This window comes from Macrobrachium nipponense, chromosome 20, assembly GCF_015104395.2.
Source record: "Macrobrachium nipponense isolate FS-2020 chromosome 20, ASM1510439v2, whole genome shotgun sequence".
NCBI lineage: Eukaryota > Metazoa > Arthropoda > Malacostraca > Decapoda > Palaemonidae > Macrobrachium > Macrobrachium nipponense.
In genome coordinates this window covers 27,521,668-27,542,516 of record NC_061089.1, presented here as the reverse complement: position 1 = coordinate 27,542,516, position 20,849 = coordinate 27,521,668, and the positions used below count along the sequence as shown (strand labels likewise).

The 20,849-nt window shown below is 45.3% G+C and overlaps 1 protein-coding gene across 1 annotated transcript in view; it reads right to left on the bottom strand.

Moving 5' to 3' along the window:
* LOC135223980 (uncharacterized) overlaps positions 1-20,849 on the bottom strand; it is a 206,969-nt gene that overhangs the window by 114,746 nt on the left and 71,374 nt on the right. Inside the window, exon 5 of the mRNA XM_064262902.1 lies at positions 6,819-6,922. Coding sequence (XP_064118972.1) covers positions 6,819-6,922 — 104 coding nt within the window. The remainder of the gene's footprint in view (positions 1-6,818; positions 6,923-20,849) is intronic.

Below are 20,849 nucleotides of genomic sequence, written 5' to 3'. Positions count from 1 at the left end.
TTCCACCGGTCTCCTGAGGGGAGGCTGGGCGGGCCATCAATCGTATATATCTGCCAGGTAAGTATGTACAAAACCTTATTGTATACTAACAATAACATTTTTGTACATGAACTTTCCTGTCAGATATATACTTAGCTGATTGACACCCTTGGTGGAGGGAAAGAGACAGCAATATAAATATGGAAAAAAGGGGAAAACAACACTAGTTGTAGGATGTAAAAACAACCTTGGTTCTTACCTGTTTAGGCAGAAGACTTCGTAGTTACTGTCTATGAGTCTGCGTTGCCTTAAGAGCTTCAGCGAGGGCGTGACCTACAGCTGACAGACTCTTTGGGTCTATCAAAGGGATTTGGTTGTCCGCTTACTTGATAGAATCCGAGCAGGATCTGTCAACGGGGATTCGCCCACTTATATGACAGAACCTAACCACTATCATTGCAAGGAGCTCAAACATACACCGATCACCTAACCAAACTAATCATTGTTAGCACTACGAAATGAAAAACATGCCTACCCGCATGTTCTTTCAAACAACCAAACACTTACAACCTAACAAGGGGAAAAAATATATACTACTAAGGATATGTCTCAGCTCCCTGCCCAGCACCGAAATCCGCCGATACGTACGGGTGCCTAACCCGAAGCACTTTTCATACGTAATTTTGACGTCTCTCAGATAGTGGTTTGCAAAGACTGAGTTGCAACGCCAGAATGTTGCCTTCATAATATTACTCAGGGATATGTTTTTGTTAAAAGTCAATGACGTGGCAATAGCTCTTACCTCATGAGCTTTGACCTTAAGAACTTTGTATTGACTTTCCTCACATATCGCATGCGCTTCTTTCACCAGGCTTCTGATAAAGAAAGAAAGCGCATTCTTCGAAAGTGTCCTCCTTGGATCTCTTACAGAGCACCAAAGGTTGACATCATTGCCCTTAAGTTGTTTCTTTCTCTGTAGATAGAATTTCAAACTTCTTACTGGGCAAAGAGACCTCTCTGCTTCCTCGCCTACTAATGCAGACAATCCTTGTACTTCAAAGCTCCTAGGCAAGGATTTGAGGGGTTCTCGTTCTTGGCTAAGAAACTAAGGAAGGAATGAACAGATAGCTGCATCTCCTCTGAATCCCACATTTCCTTCTAGTGCATGGAGTTCACTAACCCCCTTTTTGCGGAAGCCAATGCCATGAGGAAAATTGTCTTCTTCGTGAAGGTCTCCTAAACCCGATGCAGACTGGGAGGCGGTTCGAACTTATTGGACCTCAGGTAACGTAGCACTACATCCAGATTCCAACTCGGAACCCCTGGAGAAACCTTCTTGGATGTTTCAAACGATCTTATTAGATCATGAAGGTCCTTATCTTCTGAAATGTTTAAGTTTCTGTGCCTAAACACTGCAGATAGCATGCTACGATAGCCTTTAATGGTTGATACCGCCAATCCACTTTCTTCCCTAAGGAAAAGTAAGAAGTCTGCTATTTGTGTCACAGAGGTACTGGAAGAGGAAAAGTGATGGTTCCTACACATCGCCGAAAGACGTCCCACTTCGATTGGTAGACTCTATGTGTAGAAGGCCTTCTTGCTGCTGCGATAGCCGTTGCAAACTCTTGCCGAAAAGCCTCTCGTTCTGACCAAACTTTTGACAGTCTGAAGCCAGTCAGATCTAGAGCCGGGGAGTTTTGTGATAACGCAGCGAAGTGGGGTTGTCTGAGCAGATCGATCCTCTGTGGTAATGTTCTCGGAAGATCTACTAACCATTCCAGTACCTCTGTGGAAACCATACTTGTGCGGGCCAGAACGGGGCTACAAGCGTCATCCTTGCTGCCTCCGATTCTGCAAATTTCTTTAGTCTCTCTCCAGTATCTTGAATGGAGGAAAAGCATACGTGTCTAGACCCTTCCAATCTAGTAGGAACGCGTCTATCGACACTGCCCTCGGGTCCGATATCGGAGAGCAGTAGTTGGCTATCCTCATATTCTTGGCTGTGGCGAAGAGGTCTATATGAGGTTTGCCCCAAAGCTTCCACAGGTCCTGGCAAACATCTTCGTGCAGAGTCCACTCTGCCGGCAGAACTTGATCTTTCTGCTTAGGAGGTCTGCTCTGACGTTCTTTTCTCCCTGTACGAACCTGGTAAGGAGACAAATTTTCTTCCTTTTTTTTTTCTCTGCCCAAAGCAGAAGTTTCTTTTTGCTGTCTCGTACAGGGAGAAAGAGTGAGTCCCCCCTTGCTTCCTGATGTAAGCCAGGGCCGTGGTGTTGTCCGAGTTGATCTGAACTGTTGAAGCTAGGACGTGGGGCTCGAAAGCTTTCAAAGCTAGCCAAACCGCCATCAGCTCCTTCTTGTTGATGTGCCAGGTCACCTGTTCCTTGTTCCAGGTGCCTGACACTTCTCTTGAGCCGAGCGTCGCTCCCCAACCTGTTTCCGAGGCGGTCGGAATACAACACTTGGTTGGGGTTCGGAATGTGAAGGGACATCCCTTCTGCAAACTTGAGAGGGTTGGCCCACCAAGAGAGGTCCTTTTTGATTTCCTTTGAAATCTCGAAGGAGAACTCTAGGTTTTGTGAACGACACCTCCAGTTTCGATGGAGAAAGAACTGGAGAGGTCTGAGGTGCAACCTTCCTAGAGAAAGGAATTGCTCCAACAAGGAGAGTGTCCCCACAACAAACTCATCCACTCCCTCGCTGTGCATACTTCTTTCTCTAGGAAGGCTTTGACTTTCTCTGACCCTCGGGCTATCCGTTCTGGAGACGGAAAAGCCCGAAAATCCAGAGAAGCCATCCGAATCCCCAGATAGATACGATCTTGACTGGGGATCAACTGAGACTTTTGAAAGTTCACCAAAAGTCCCAGAGAACTTGCCATGAAAAGAGTCTTTTGTAGGTCCTCCAAACATCTTTCCCGAGACTTGGCTCTGATCAGCCAGTCGTCCAAGTAAAGAGACACTCTGACTCCCTCCAAATGTAGCCATCTTGCTACATTTTTCATTAGGCCTGTAAAGACCTGAGGGGCTGTTGAAAGGCCGAAGCACAAGGCCCTGAACTGGAATATCCTTCCTCCCATCATGAACCTGAGGTATTTATTTCCTTGACGAAGGATGGATTAGGCACATGGAAGTAAGCTCCTGAAAGATCTAGGGACACCATCCAGTCCCCTGGCCGAAGGGCCGCCAACACTGAGGATGTCGTCTCCATGGCGAACTTCTCTTTTCTACAAAGAAGAAATTCAGGGCGCTTACATCCAGAACCGGTCTCCATCCTCCTGAGGCTTTTGGAACTAGAAAAAGGCGGTTGTAAAAGCCCGCTGAGCAAGGGTCGCTCACTAGCTCTATAGCCTCTTTCTCGAACATTTGTTCCACTGCTTGTGTTAAAGCAAGGCTCATGATGGGATCCTTGTACCTGGCCACCAACTCCCTCGGAGTCGTTGTCAACGGTGGTCGTCGTAAAGGAATCAGATATCCTTTCCTTATTATAGAGAGGGACCAGTTGTCCGCTCCTCTCTTTGTCCAGGCTTCCGAGAATCTTAGAAGTCTGGCACCTACTGGTGTTTGGAGGACTACTTCCCTACTTCTTAGCTCTGACAGAGCGTGAGAAGGATCTACCTCTCTTGAAAGTTCTATTACCTCTCGAGGTAGAGGCTCAGAAGGGGGGCCCCTCGAAAGGGCTCCTGTCTAGCTGGAGTCTCCTTCTTAGTCCTTCGTCTGGAAGGAGGTCTTAGGCTTCCGTGCCGACTGTGCGAGCATGTCCTGAGTCGCCTTCGCAGAGATAGATCCTGAGATGTCCTGGATTATCTTCTTTGAAAAAGCAGAGGCGAGAGCTGCGAATACAGGAGAGAGGCTCTTTGGGCATGCGAAACAGACTTCGTCAGAAAGAGCAGAAGACTGATCTCTTCTTAAGGATCCCTGCTCCAAAGAGGGAGGCTATTTCGCTCGATCCATCTCTAACTGCTTTGTCAATGCACGTTAGAACACTGTTTAGATCTTCTGGCGAAATAGCATCCGGGTTCTGAGTCTCTTAGCCAAGAAACCACCCCCAAAGACCAGTCAAGGAAGTTGAAGACTTCCAAGACTCTAAACATTTCCCTTTAGCAGGTGGTCAAGCTCGTTCATAGCCCAGGTCGTTTTAGCCGACAAAAGAGGCGAGCGTCGTGCTGCATCCACCAGAGAAGAGAAGTCCGCATCCGCTGATGAAGGAAGACCCAGACCTAAGGGTTCTCCAGACTCGTACAAAATCCGAGTCTGCCCGTAAGCTTGGAAGGAGGGAAAGAAAACACAGTTTTCCCTTTCTCTTCCTTAGAGAAAGCAGCCAATCACCAACACCTCTCAAAGCCTTCTTCATTGAGATGGTTGGCTTCATCCTCACACAAGAGGAAACTTTCGTCTTCTTCGAAGTCGAGAATAAAGAGAGAGGAGACGGAGGAGCGACGGGAGTAAGGGAGTCTCCAAACTCTTGAAGAAGTAGATCTGTAAGGATCTTGTAGGACGAAACTGACGAGTCCTTCACCAAATCCTCTTCTGAAGGTTCAACTTCATCCACTGAAGAACCCCTCCGCTTCTTTACGAGTGCAGTTAGCCTTCTCTAAAGAAATGCGCCTGTCCAGAGAGTGTCTAGTAGTAGACTGGCGCCTATCAGGGGAAGCCAAAGTTTCTGGAGAGCTCCTCTCGAATGAGTCCTTCCTACTCTGATGAGTGCGTGCTCTTTGCTCCTTAATCCTACTCCTAGAATTCCGGGCTTCCAAGGGGGAGCGCCTGCTAGGAGACGGAGAGCCTACTATGCTCAAGGCGCTTCTCAGGATCCATGCGCCTGTTCAAAGGAGAGCGGCTGCCGAGGCGGAGCTGCGCCTACCATGAGGCGAACGCCTACTAGGCTCTTGGCGCCTACTTACAGGAGAGCGAAGGTCTGGAGAAGGTCGCTTACTAGGAGACCGGCGTCTACCATGCTCCACAAACTTCGCTCCCGACTTATGTGTCTCTTCAAAAGGTAGTCTCCCAGAAGAGACATATCTTTCAGGCTCTACGCGCCTGTCCTGAATCGAGCGGCTAAAAGTAGAGCCGCGCTTATCAGGAGAAAAGCGCCTATCAGAGAAAAGCGCCTATCCTCCGCACCACGCTTGGGAGCGGGTAGAGCGTCTACTTGGGGAGTAGCGCCTACTAGGCTCAAGGCGCCTAACATAAGGCGAGATCCTGTCTCTAGACGAATCCATCAAAGAGTAGGCTCTCTTATCCGGAGAATGAAGGATCTTCGTAAAAGAGCGCGAGGACGAGGCTGTACGCCTGTCTTTAGACGAACGCCTACTAGTCGCTAGATCCCTTCCTACTGGAGAGATGTAGTCACCAGGAGAAAGCTTCTTGGGCGATTGCTGCCTGGAAGACGACAAGCGCCTGCTGAGGGGAAGAGTGCCTCCTTCCATCCGCTGATAAAGGAGAGAGAACCGACTCTGACTGAGACGGTAAGACAGGTGAAGGATCCTAGACTTCTGACAGGGAGAGAGACGTCTTTCCGACGCGTTCCTCCTGCCAAGGAGCCCGCCAGTGCCGAAATCTGCGCTTGCAGTCCCGCAAGAATTCGAGCTGGAGATCTTGTAAAATCCTCCACCGGAGAAGAGGCTCGAAGCCTACTATGAGGCGAGAACTCCTGCTCCCTCCTGGGTTTCTTGATCTCTACTTCCGGCTCTTCTGGAAAAACAACTTCCGGGATGGAAGGACAAAGGAGCCAGGCGCCTTCCAGGCTCTCTTCAGCGGTCGTGAAGAAAATCCGAGGCGCTCCATCCTCTTCTAGGTGAAGGTGAGGAAGACGAAGAGAAGCATTGGCGCAATACCTCCTTCTTTTGCGCGAACAAGGGCAGCCTGGGTACGAGCATCAGGATCTACCGAGGGGACGCCTTGATCGGTGGGAGTTCTCCCTAACCTTCTGCGGCTTTGACTTTCCTCCCCTCCACTGGGACTGGGAGTCGGAAGAGGTCTAGGCCTGGAAGCATTAAGGAGCCGATCAGACGCACCCTCCACTGCACTGGGGTCACTGCACAATTCACCTTCACTACTCTTACCTTGCAACAAACGGATCTTCTTTTCCATGATAAGGATCGTGGCTCTCATGGTTGCCACTTCCGTAGTCCGTTATCCTTAGGTTCGATGAAGGGCGCAGGAGCTGAAACTGGAGAAGGTTCTAATGCTACAACAGGATTTTCTTCTAACTCGCTAATACGAGACTTACTAGAAACTCCTAGAAGAAGCCTTTCTCACCCTGTCTTTCTCTAACTTCCTCAAGTAGGAAGAAAGAGCCTTCCATTCACCCTCATCCAACTTCTCACACTCATTACACGGGTTATCAAAAGAACATTCTTTACCTCTACATTTAAAGCAAACTGTGTGAGGATCTACCGTAGCTTTCGGTAGTCTCACCTTGCATTCATCCATAGCGCGCACTCTAAACATAGAAGATTTCTTAACCTCTAACTCAGACATCTCGAAATCAAAGAAAAATCCAAATCAATATCCAAAAACAATCCACAAATGCGTATGCCAAGCCAACAAGATCAGGTACTTCACCGAAAGTCAGTCCAAATAAATCCACGGCAACGAGAAATGAATAAAGCTGTCAGGAGGTAACAACCACAGGTGTAGTCGTCACCGGCGACAGAAAAATTCTGGCTGGAAAGGGAGATTGGTTCTTACATCCGCCACCCAGCGGCGGGTAAGGTAGATCACCTGACCTACCTGTCGCGTGTGCCGCGAGTTTTGAATTCTGTCGTGACGTCAGAGACGTATAGCTAAGTATATATCTGACAGGAAAGTTCATGTACAAAAACATTTATTAGCACGTACCTGAGCAATTGGAGGTGTATTCACCAGACACTGAATCCCAGCTGCCATGAAACAAGTATTTCCCAAGTTCCTAAGGCCACAGATACCACTAACTGCATTTTCATCTAGAGAAGGAAAACCGAGTTAAGCACAAGGTACAGTTACTATACTCACATTAAAAAAGACATCTTAAAAGAATCCCATGATACCCCTGCCCTAACAAAAATTTATATAACTATATTATAAAGTTCCATTCAATCCCTTTACATATTTCATCTGCCACATTTTCAAGGCAAGCTTCTAAATACCTTCAAAACATTCAATTTGCCTGTCTTCTTATTCTTATTGCTTACCCTTAACTTTGTCCTCATGTACAGCATTCATCAACTTCAAAATATCAAATTCTTCAAAAACATTTGCTGCTGTGTACATGCAAAACAGGTTTTATACCTATGCCTTTTTACTGAATCCCTTGACAAACAGAGCATCTACAATGAAAGGACTATATGAAAGACCAGTTGATCATGAATGGAAAGATTGAGCACTACATATTGGAGGAATATTTACTTGATTCTTTCACCTAGGACATCCTCAATCCTGTCCAAAATATAATTACAGTCAATCAGAGAAGAGATTTTATTTGATTTCATGAAATTTATGCTGTCAAGCCAAGCACTGGGACACTTTCCACCATTCAGCACTTTAAGCCGTGAAAAGAGGGATTTAGCGTGGAAGGTCGTTAAGATAAAGAGATCCCAAAAATAAAGATGACAAAGTGCAAAGATCTCAAAGCTGAACTGTCCCTCAGTTGCACCCAAAAGGGATGAAAGGGTTAAATAGCAAGACTGAAAAAAGGAAGCAGAAATGGAGATTAAGTAAATGGCTAAAAAATTAGTGTATCTGGGAGCTGAAAGGATGCTGCAAACACCTTTCACTACTGCCTAAGAGTACACCATATGAGGTACGCTGACAACACTACCACTTGTGATGAAGAGGAAAGAGACAAGTGTATGAGACAGCTTTTAAACTGCTTCTGTGGAGGAACTGAAGCTATAGTATTATTGGCTAAGTCAAGTGAACAAATTTGCCCTAGGTAATTATAACACATTGAATAAACGTCATATTTAGAGAAATTATAACAAATTGAATAAAAGTCATATTTAGAGAAATTATAACAAATTGAATAAAAGTCATATTTAGAGAAATTATAACAAATTGAATAAAAGTCATATTTAGAGAAAGTCAATCTGGTATTGCAGCAAGGGCTGAATACCAGCTACCAGATGCACCAGTGACAGACATAAGTCAAAAGCTAATCATCTCTAAGCTTAACTAAGCCAAAGAACAAATACAGCTCAGAGAGTACCAAATAACAGAATTCTTTTCACCAAATCCCTTCAGCCTAACAATAAACACAGCTGCCTAAACAACTGCAGTCTTTGAGCAGCAGAAATGAACTGAGCTCATTAGCTACGTTGTACCTATTCTTCCCCAGGTGTGGGAGGGGCACTTACCTACACCCAAAACAAGAGCGTGCTACCACGAAATTTGAATCTAAAGCTGTCGTTAAAGTAGAAACTATAGCCATGTGATTACTTGGTTTGGTAAGTTACTTATATAAAATTTATTTTTATTGTCCATTTTTTACCCAAAATTTATCTTGTCAAAATTGAGGGGCATTTTTAAAGTCAGAGTATCTATGAATGCTGGGAAATACAGTACTTTATTGAATTGCAATCTTAACATACCTCTATGCAAACCTTCAAGCTCATAATCAAAATACATAATAAAGTAGTATTAGTAAAATTTTTGACAGATGAAAAGAATGAAATAAGCTTCTGGCATAATTTCAGATGTATTATAAGCACAAAATATACTACAACTGAAAATGCTGATGACAAAGACAAGACTTTCTATTGTAAAAAAAAATCACCTTATTGCCTCAGCTATTGGATTTACCAAGAGTTAGGGGATAACAGGACCATTTGTCAAAAATGACAAATTTGTAACTAATTTGTATTTTTCATAACTAACAAACCTGAGGTCTTAACATTGGGATAATACTAGCACCAAGCTGGAAACTGGTATAATTAAAATTAAACTTGTGAGATCCAGGGACTATTGGCATCTATACCAGGTCATGGGGCATGTATTACCCAGAATGCCCTTGGCGTCCCATGACCCGCCAGTTACACTTCCAACCCAGTTTAGACTGCTAGAGGGGTGGTTCAAGGTGGGCCTTTAACTGTTAAAACCTCAGGTTTGTTATTTATGAAAAATACAAATTAGTTACAAATTTGTTATTTGTTCATATACGAAACAAATCTTCAGTCTTAACATTAGGATAGACTTACTTTTTGATGGGAGGTAAGTCTCTATAACTGACTGGAAGTTTGCCACCTTTATCCATTTCCGAATATTAGGAGTATTCCAAGACAATGGACTATTAACCCTTCAACCAAAGATACAAGAGAATCTATTGGTTTCCCTCACTGGGTGCTTGTACCATGCAATGGTTTATTACACTATGGAAGATGGTGAACACTCCATGCTCCTAAACCACTCTTGTCCCTTGTATCTGGATCTATTACCGAGAAAGGTGTGTTGCTACTGAAAAGTATTCTATACTCTAGAATATCTTTACAGTATGGCTGACCACCTCACCTGCATCTAGTCCATTCCAGCTTATGATGGTACTAAGCTTCATACTGCCCGCAGGTAAAAAAGTAGAAAAAAAAGTAGTAAAGAAGAAAGACCAGTCATCCCATTTATTCTCCTTTCATACCTTCATCTTAGACTAGACACAAACTGACCCGCCAGGGGTACTGGATGAGCTTTACCACTTGCTGGGCCGCCACCACTGGACCAAAGGAAAAAGTGTCCAAGGATCAATGGGCAACATCTTTTAAATAAAAAAGAAGTGAAAGTTGCTTGGCGTTTCCAAATACTACCAGCTTTCAGAATTCTCTCCACAGACATATTCTTCTTGAATGCCAAAAAAGCACTCAAGCCCCTGATGTCATGAGCTCTAGCACTCTCCTGGCTATTTGACCCCCTGTCTTCTGTCATATAAGCATTCTTGATCGTTTCTCTTAGCCAAAACGATATTGTATTCCTGGACACTTCCTTTTCGTTCCGTCCTGTACTTACGAACAGCTTCCGGCACCCCGGCCTAAGGTGCCTTGTCCTTCTTAAGTACTCTCTTATTACCCTGACGGGACACAGAAGCATCTCTTCTTCGTCATTGTCTAAGAATTCTGCCAGAGAAGGTATGGAAAAGGAGTCGAATCTGCCGTCAGCTATTGATGGGCTTTGAGTTTTGGCCACGAATTCTGGAACAAACTCGAATACCATTGAGTCTCATGTAGTTCCCCCACCCATTTGGATGAGGCTAAGGCCAAAAGAAGATTGTCTTCAGGGTCAGGCTCCTATCTGTGGACTGCCTTAATGGTTCGTAGGGGGTTTTGTAAGACTACTCAGTAGTCTTACATGGTCAAATCCCAATCTGGGGCTTTTAGTTCCTTTGGCGAACAGGACTGTTTAAAACTCTTCATCAACATAGCCATCTCCCATGAAGACGAAATGTCCACACCTTCCATGCATAAGACAGAGGCTAGAGCAGCCCTATATCCCTTCACAGCAGATACAGACATATGCCTTTCTGTCCTGAGATATATCAGAAAGTCTGCTAATTGCTGAATAGTGGTTCCGAGTGGAGACAAGTTCCCTCTACGACACCAATCACAGTATGCTGACCATTTTCCTTGGTGTACCGCTGCAGATGACTTTCTGATATTTCCTGCCATCTGCATTTCTGCTTTTTGAGAAAACCCTCTTGCTTGCAGGAGATACGTGACAGTCTCCAACCGTGAAGTGATAGGGACTTCACCAACTGGTGGTACCTCTCCACGTGCGGCTGACATAGTAGGTTGTTCCATGGGGGTAACTCTCTCAGCACGTCTATTAGGAGTTCCAACAGGTCTGGAAACCATTCTGCCTTCAGCCATAAAGGAGCTACCAGAGTCATTTTGAGGTTCTGAGGCCACATTACCTTGTTCAGAACCTGACTGATTAGACAAAATGAAGGAAATGCGTGAACGTCCAGATTGTCTCATGGGTGTTGTAGCGTATCTTCTGCTACTGCCTCTACGTCTGGGACTACCGAACAATACACTTCCAACTTTTTGTTGTACCTGGTTGCGAATAGGCCTTTCCCACAATATGAGCATCCTGTCCACTACCTGTTGATGCAAGGACCACTCCATTCCCAGGATCTGATCCCTCCGGCTCAACTTGTCAGCCACTATGTTTCTTTTTCCTGGAATATATCTGGCCCTGATGTCTACTAAGTTCTCTACAGCCCACTGATGAAGTTGAACTGTCATCACATGTAATTGCTGAGAAACTAGGCCTCCTTGCTTGTTTACGAAAACTACTACTGTGGTGTTGTCTGACATCAATACCACTGATTGCCCCTTCTCCCGCTCCCCGAATTCCTGAAGTGCTAGAAATGCTGGTTTTAACTCCAAAACGTTTATATAGTTCTCTGTCCTCGCCACTCCATTTTGCTGAAATCATCAGCTCCTCCATATGGGCTCCCCAACCTTCGAGTAACGCATCTGAGAATAGCAAGAGATCCAGAGAGGGTTGCTGAAGGGGAACACCCACTGTCAGATTGTTGTCCTGCACCCACCACAGCAAGTCTTTCCTCACCTCTGCTGACAAGGGAATTTGCTCGTACGGGCGATCTACTATTGGTGACCAAAACTCCTTCATCCTCCATTGTAGAGATCGAAGGTGTAGTCTCCCTTGTGGTACTAGCTTCTCCAAGGAAGTTAGAATTCCCAGTACTAGCTGCCACTGTCTTGCTAGCAGTGTTTGTCTTTCCAGAAAGGCATTCACCACTTGTTAGCATTTCTCTACCCTCTGGTTTGCCGGGAATACTTTGGCTTTTATTGTGTCTATAACCATACCCAGAGACTTCTGATTTATCACAATGCCTAAGCTGTGACAAAACTGCAGGAGGGTCACCCTGTTCCGAAGTAATTTCTCTCTGGACTTTCCTATCACCAGCCAATCGTCTAGGTATCTTATTAGCCTGATCCCCTGAGCATGCGCCCAGGTCGACACGAGAGTGAACACTCTTGTAAAAACTTGAGGAGACTTTGTCAATCCGAAGCATAGGACTTTGAACTGGAAAACTTTCTCTGCAAGACTGAAGCGGAGAAATTTCCTGGGAGACTGATGGACCATGATCTGAAAGTGCGCGTCCTTCAAGTCTATTGTCAGCATAAAGTCCTTGACCCTGACTGCTTGTAGAACCGTCTTTGGAGTTTTCATCCTGAATCTGGTTTTTCTTATAAACAGATTCAATGAAATCCTGCTGTAAAAACCCCTTTGACAGAATGGATACTTGTTCCATAGCCCCTTTTTCCATCATCATCTTCACTTCCTCTTGCAGAATAAAAGCCTTCTCAAGTTCCTGAGCATAAGCGAGGTGAGGTAATGGTTGTTCTGTCAGGGGTGGGGTTACTTCGAACGGAATCAAATAACTGACCCTGAGAACATCCACCACCCACTGCTCTGCTCCCAGTTCCTGCTACACCTGCCAGTGATATGCCAGGCAACCCCCCACTGGTGTGGCTGAGTGATGAGAGGCACCCATCCTATCGTCTTGAGCCTCTCCCTCTTCCCCTAATCCCCCTTCCTCTGTTATTTCTATTGTGAAAGGGCCGATGAGCTAAGTTCTTTGGGGAAGAGGTTCTTGTTGCTCTATTAGGGATGTTATGTCTCACTGGCTTCTTTCGAGGTATTTGCTGCTGCCTTACCTCCCACAGGATTAGCTTGACTAGTAGATGTTTTTCTAACTGCCTGCTGTACCAATCTATCGTTAGTGTCCATCCTTCTTCTATCTAAACCCTCTTCCAGTATGCCCTCTGGTAACAGCACTTGCAACTAAGACATCCCCATTCCTCACTGCTAGCAGGGAATCCCAATCAACAGTGAGGCTTAATCTAGCCAAAGCTGCATCTCTCCTCATTAACCCTCTTACGCCGAATGGACGTATTAAACGTCGAGTCAAAATGTCTCCCGTATGCCGAATGGACGTATCATACGTCGACTCAAAAAAGTTTTTTTAAAAATTCGCGGAAAAATACTTATAGGCCTACCAGCCGAAAACTTTTGAATCACGCGCCTTGGGGGATGCTGGGAGTTCACGGATCAAGGCGTTGTTTTGTTTACAATCGCTATGCAGGCGCGCAAGAGCGAATTTCTTTCTTATCGCACTAAAAAGTATCAGTGACACATCTCAAAAATTATTTCGTCACTTTGACATAATTTTTGCACCATTTTAAATTATCCTTTACATGAAGTATTATATATGAAAATGTGCGCAATTTCATGTAAAATACAACAAAAAATACTCATGATTGTAGCTTTTATCAGTTTTGAGATATTTTCATATAAATTACGATAAGTGCAAAAATTTCAACCTTCAATCAACTTTGACTACCAAAATGGTCGAGAAACGCAATTGTAAGCTAAAATTCTTATATCATAGTAATATTCAATCATTTGCCTTCATTTTGCAACAAATTGGACGTCTCAAACACAATATTTCGATTTATGGTGAATTTATGAAAAAACTTTTTCCTTACGTTCGCGCGGTAACTCTTCCGATAAATTTTTTTGTGCGATTGTCCTAATGTTTGCACCATTTTAAATTTGCCGTTACATAAAGTTTTATATATGGAAATGTGCGCAATTTCATGCACAATACAATTAAAAACAACCCATGGTTGTAGCTGTTATCAGTTTTGAAATATTTTCATATAAATAACGTTAAGTGCAAAAATTTCAACTTTCGGTCAACTTTGACTCTACCGAAATGGTAGAAAAACGCAATTGTAAGCTAAAACTCTTATATTCTAGTAATATTCAATCATTTACCTTCATTTTGCAATGACTTGGAAGTCTCTAGCACAATATTTCGATTTATGGTGAATTATGAAAAAAAAAAAAAAAAAAAAAAAAACATTTTCCTTACGTCCGCGCGGTAACTTCTGAAAAAATCAGGATTTTTTTTGTGCGATTGTCGAAATGTTTGCACCATTTAAAATTAGCTGTTACATAAAGTTTTATATATGAAAATGTGCTCAATTTCATGTAGAATACAACTAAAAATGATTGAAGGTTGTAGCTTTTCTCTTTTTTCGAAATATTTGCATATAAATCATGATAAATAGAAAAAAAACCACGTTCGGTCAAATTTGACTACCGAAATAGTTAAAAAACGCAATTGTAAGCTAAAACTCTTACGGCCTAGTAATATTCAGTCATTCATCTTCATTTTGAAACAAATTTGAAGTCTCTAGAACAATATTGTGATTTGCGGTGAATTTTTGAAAAATGATATTGTCATGTTACAATAAAGTTTTATACATACTTACCTGACAGATATATACTTAGCTATAGACTCCGTCGTCTCCGACAGAATTTCAAATTTCGCGGCACACGCTACCGGTAGGTCAGGTGATCTACCGCCCTGCCCTGGGTGGCAGGACTAGGAACCATTCCCGTTTTCTAATCAGAATTCTTCTCTTCCACCTGTCTCCTGCGGGGAGGCTGGGTGGGCCATTAATCGTATATATCTGTCAGGTAAGTATGTATAAAACTTTATTGTAACATGACAATATCATTTTTATACATTCAACTTCCCTGCCAGATATATACTTAGCTGATTAGCACCCATTGGTGGTGGGTAAGAGACAGCTAACTACTGAAATAGACAGGTAAACAACATATGTTGTAGGTATTAATAAACCTTGGTTCCTACCTTATTAGGCTGAAGACTTTGCAGCTACTGCCTTGGAGTCTGCTTAGCCTCAAGAGCCTCAGCGAGATATTGATCTATGGCTAAGAGTTCTTGTGGGTCTGCCAATGGGGTCTTATCCACTTACTCGGCAGAGCCTAAAGGCCTTTGTCATTGGGTGCTATTCCACTAACATGACAATACACCTTGTTCAAGGAGCACAAAACCGATCCCGATCACCTGATCCTAACATCCATGTTAGTTCTAAGATTGTAAGGAGTTATCCCCGAACTCCTTACAAACAACCAAAAACTCGAAACATAAAATACACTTTCATTACAAAATATAAAAAAAAAATTTTGTACTACCCTACCAGCCATACATACCCTTGATCCCCTACCAGCAATGAAACACATGCTCCGTGCGGACATTAGCTGAGCTTGCTAATAGAAAACCAAGCACATATCTGACAAGAGGGTTTATGTACGATAAAAACACAAAATTAAGGATCAGTCTTTGCTCCAAGACCCACAGTAACTGTATCTGCTGATACAAAAGGACCTAGCGAGAAGCACTTCTCATAGGTCACTCTCACATCCTTCAGATAATGAGATGCAAACACTGAATTGCACCTCCAATATGTAGTCTCAATGATATTCTTTAGAGACATATTCTTTTGGAACGCCAAAGACGTTGCTACTGCCCTCACTTCATGTGTCTTGACCTTTAGAAGACCGAAGGATTCCTCCGAGCAGTTCTTGTGAGCGTCCGTAATAACGCTTCTCACAAAGAAAGCCAAGGCGTTCTTGGACATGAGTCTTTTGGGTTCTTCACCGCACACCAAAGACCTTGTTGACAAGCTCCCATCTGTCTCTTCCTCTCTAAATAATATTTAAGAGCTCTCACTGGACAGAGAGACCTCTCTATCTCTCTGCCTACAAGGTTAGATAGGCCTTTTACCTCAAAACTTCTGGGCCACGGTTTTGACGGGTTTTCGTTCTTTGCCAGAAACATTGTCTGGAAAGAACAGATGGCAGCATCTCCTTTGAACCCCACCGTGGAATCCAGAGCGTGCAATTCGCTCGACCTCTTGGCTGTAGCGAGAGACACCAGGAACAAGCATTTCCTAGTGACGTCGCGGAAGGAAGCCAGATGTAAAGGCTCGAATTTATCCGATGAAAGGAATTTCAGGACCACGTCTAGATTCCAACTAGGTGCTCTAGGAGTAGCTGCCTTTGAAGTCTCAAAAAGATCTAATTAGATCGTGTAGATCTTTGTTGCTTGCAATGTCTAGGCCTCGATTCCTAAATACTGAAGACAGCATGCTTCTGTATCCCTTTATTGTTGAGACAGATAGGTGTGATTCCTCTCTCAGAAAGAGGAGGAAATTGGCAATATTCACTATAGAGGGTACTTGGAGGAGGACAGCTTCTGACCCTTACACCACCTCCTAAAGACTTCCCACTTGATTGGTATACTCTTCTCGTCGAAGCTCTGCGGGCTCTAGCGATAGAGCCCGCAGCCTTGCGAGAAAAGCCCCTCGCTCTGACAAGTCTTTCGATAGTCGAAAGGCAGTCAGAGCGAGACCTGGGAGGTTGTGATGAAACCTCTCGAAGTGGGTTGTCTGAGTAGATCTGGTCTGTTTGGAAGCGATCTGGGGAAGTCCACTATCCACTCCAGTACCTCCGTGAACCATTCCTGGGCTGGCCAAAATGGGGTCTATTAGCGTCAACTTCGTGCTTCTTCGAAGCTACCGAACTTCCTGAGCACTTCCCCCAGGATCTTGAACGGGGGAAAGGCGTATGCGTCCACACCCGACCAATCCAGGAGAAACGCGTCTATTGCGAAGGCTCTCGGATCTTCCACTAGAGAGCAAAATATCTCTATTCTTTTGGAGAGGAACGTCGCAAACAGGTCTATGTGAGGTCTCCCCCACAGGGACCAAAGACTTCGACACACTTCTTCGTGTAGAGTCCATTCTGTGGGAAGGACCTGATTCCTCCTGCTCAGTCTGTCCGCTCTCACATTCTTGATCCCTTGAACAAACCTTGAGAGGAGAGTTATGCCTCTTTCTTCCGTCCCAGGTTAACATGTGTCTTGTACTGATAGGGAGAAAGAGTGCGTGCCTCCTTGCTTGCGTATGTAAGCCAGAGCCGTGGTGTTGTCCGAGTTTATCTGTATCACCCCGTCTCTGACTATCTCTTCGAAGAACTTTAAGGCTAGGTGTATGGCCACTAGTTCCTTGCAATTGATGTGCCAGGACACCTGTTCTTTGTCCAGGTGCCTGACACCATCCCTTGCTCCTAGCGTCGCTCCCCATCCACGAATCCGAAGCGTCGGTAAATAACACTTGGTCTGGGTTCTGCAGGGCAAGCGATACGCCCTCGTTCTTTTGAAGAGGAGGGATCCACCACTTCAAATGATCTTTTACCTCTTGTGGAAGTTGGAAGATGTCCGAGAGTTGTCCCGTCTTCCAACTCCACAGGCCACCCTCTTTGAGGAAAAACTGAAGAGGGCGAAGGCCGGTGAAGTCTCCCCAGAGAGAAGAACTTTTCTAGTGAGGACAGGGTCCCTAAAAGGCTCAGGTAATCCCTCGCTGAGCTGTTCTTTTCTCTCTAAGAAGCTCGAGATTCTCGACAAACCTCGAGTGATTCTTTCTCGCGAAGGATATACTCGAAAACCCCGAGAATCCATCTGAAACCCCAGATAAGACCAAGTTCTGGCTGGGGATCAGCTGTGACTTCTCGAGGTTGACGAGCAATCCTAGCGAATCTATCATGTTCCTTGTTACTGATAAGTCCTCCAAGCACTGAATCTCCGACTTGGCCCTGATCAGCCAGTCGTCCAAGTAGAGGGAGATGTTTATTCCCTCTAGGTGAAGCCATCTTGCCACATTCGCCATCAGGTTGGTGAATACTTGCGGAGCTGTAGACAGAACCGAAGCACAGAGCCCTGAACTGAAAGATCTTGTCTCCTATTACAAAACGAAGATATTTCTTTGACAAATGGTGAATGGGAACGTGGAAAATAATGCGTCTTGCAAGTCCAGAGAGACCATCCAATCTCCTGGACGAAGAGCCGACATTACTGAGGCGGACGTTTCCATGCGAAACTTCTTTTTCTGAACAAAGCGATTCAGAGCGCTTACGTCCAGAACTGGTCCTCCACCCCGCCACCCCGATGCCTTTGGTACTAGAAAAAGGCGATTGTAAAATCCCGGGGAGTGTGGATCCTGCACAAGTTCGATGGCCTCTTTTTCCCACATTTGTTCCACCATTTGAAGGAGAGTCTTTCTCATTACCGGGTCTCTGTACCTCGCTGACAAGTTCCCGAGGCGTAGATGTTAGGGGAGGGCTGTTGTCGAAGGGGATTACATATCCCTTCTTTAGGACCGACACTGACCAAGGGTCGGCTCCCCTTTCTGCCCATACTCCTGCAAAGTTCAGGAGTCTGGCGCCCACTGGTGCTTGAAGGAGCAACAGTCACTTGGATTTCTTGAAGGGCCTAAAGGAAAGGACCGTTCCTCTCTTATCAGAGCTCTTCTTTCTGGCAGGGGGACGAGCCGCTGTACCTCCACGAAAGGGCTGCTGAGGAGGACGAGAGTCCTTCTTAATCGCCGACACTACAGGGTGTCCTTTCTTGGACGTTTGTGTTAGTAGGTCTTGTGTCGCCTTCTCAGTTAGCGAGCGAGATATATCCTTCACCAACTGAGAAGGAAACAGATGATCCGATAGAGGGGCGAACAATAAAGCAGTCCTCTGGCTCGGAGAAACCCCTTTCGATAATAGGGATCCATATACTGATCTCTTTTTCAGGAGACCAGCACCAAAAAGGGAAGCCACTTCACCCGAACCGTCCTGTACTGCCTTGTCCATGCAGGACAGGACGCTATGGAGAATCTCTGGGTTTTTAAGAAACTCCGGATCCTTAGATTTGTTGGCCAGAACTCCGAGTGACCAATCCAGAAAGTTGAACACCTCTAAAGTGACAAAAGTCCCTTTAGAAAGTGGTTCAACTCTGAAGTGCTCCACGTCGCTCTGACCGATCCTAAGGAGTGACGTCTAGAGGCCTCCACTAATTGGAAAAAGTCGGCATCTGCAGAGGCAGGTAGAGAAAAACCCATAGTCTCTCCTGTCCCATACCAAAAATACCTCTCTTTCCATGTAGTTTGGAAGGAGGCATGCAGAATACCGTCTTTCCTAACTCCTTCTTCTTGTCCATCCAAGAATCTAAAGAATGGAGTGCCTTCTTCATCGATATCGCAGGCTTCATTTTCAAAAACAAAAAGGCCGAAGATTTTGCCGTAGCCGAGCTCGAAAAGAGAGAACGAGGAGAAGGAGGAGCCGCCGGACTAAGAGAATCTCCAAATTCTTGAAGTAATATGAGGCTAAGACTTTATAACTAGATAGTCCCTCATTAGCAGGAGGTTCGTCATCAGACAACTCGTCTAACCCTCGATCAGACGAAGGAGAAAAGTTCACGTTTGGAGGGAGAGTCCTTCCAAGACCTCCTATGCTCTGAAGGAGAGAGCTCCTATTTGGAGAAGAGTCATAACCTCCGGAACGAGTCTCCGGCCGGACTCCTCTCCTGACTCCTGACTCCTGACTCCTGATCCAGCCCATCTCCGACGCCGACTCCTGACTCCTGCTACCTAGATCCTCTCCTGACTCCTGACTCCTGACTCCTGACTCCTGACTCCTGCTCCTGACTCCTAGCTCCTACTCCTTGTGACTCCTGCTCCTGCCTCCTGACTCCTGGCTCCTGACATCCTGATCCTTGGCTCCTGCCTCCTTGGCCTCCTGGCTCCTGCCTCTTGGGTCTTCCTGCCTCTTGGCTCCTTCCTCCTGTGCCTCCTTGCCTCTTGCCTTATTGCCTCCTGCCTGGATGCCTCTACACTCCTGCTCTGGGCTCCTGCCCTCCTGGTTGACTCCTCACTCCTGGCTCTTGGCTCCTGCCTCCTGGGTGACTCCTCACTCCTGGCCGGTGCCAGACGTCTGATCGGTTCATCCAGGTTCGTACAGGAAACCTCACCTCGAGTAGGAGTATCGATCCTGGCGGCAGATACCTCCATACGTCTGGAGGATCTTTTGATCGGAAGGGAAGAGTCTTTCCTTCTAGGAGGCTCCTTTGACAGAACTCCTACAAAAGACGAAATCTGCTCTTGCATCGCCATCATGAATCTCTTCGTAGCCTCCTCTTTATCCTCTTCGGAGGAGGGGAGGGGAAGGAGGAGGGGAGGAGTCCATAGCCTCCACCTCCTGCCTCCTTCTCACTCTGGTTGAAAGAATGGCTCTTCTTGCCTTCTTCACTCCCGAGGGAGACTCCTCAGGGAAGTTTTCTGGGCTCGAATCAATAGTCGGAGCCTTCCAACTCCTCTTGAGAGGTATCTGAGTCTCTCCAATCACGTCTCGGAGATGAAGATCCCGACGACGAAAAACACTCACGCAGGACGCTTTTACAATAGCGATCCTTGGCAGTATGGGGTGTCACAGAAACCGCCGAAGGGACACCTGATCGGTGGGGATTCTCCACAACCTCCTTTCGGTTTTCGACATTCCTTCTCCTCTGGGCATGTGAGCTTGGAAGAGGTCTAGACCTAGGAGCGTTGCTGAGCCGACCAGATGCCCCCTCCACTACACTGGGGACACTCATATCACTGTCCACTGAATAATCACTAGCCTTACCTTGTATGGCAGCCATTTTGTTTTCCATCAACTTGAAGGCAGCTTTTAGATCCGCAAGTTCTTTTGCTGGATCTACAGGTTCTGCAATAGGAGAAGGGGCTGCAATGGAAGGAGAAGTAGCAATACTTACCCTTGGGGAAGATCCCAAGCTAGGAATTAGTTCAGATCTAGAACTACTTAAACTTCTATAAGAAGCCTTCCTCACTCTTTCTCTCTCTAACTTTTTTAAATATTAGTTAGATTCTTCCATTCGTTCTCACTCAAGTTCTCACATTCCTTACAAGTATTAGTAAAAGAACATTCATACTCCCTGCAACCCTTGCATACCGTGTGAGGGTCTACCGAAGCTTTCGGCAACCTCACCTTACAGCCTACATTCACACAACGTCTCACAACCATTCCAGAGTCGACATTATTAAAGAAAAATCCAAAAATCAGTCCACAAAACAGTCCACAAAAGCGTATGCCAATCCAACAATCCAGATCGTCACCAAAAGTCGGGTCAAGAAAGGATCAATTGCCGTGAAAAAAAGAAAAAACCAATCGAGAGGAACC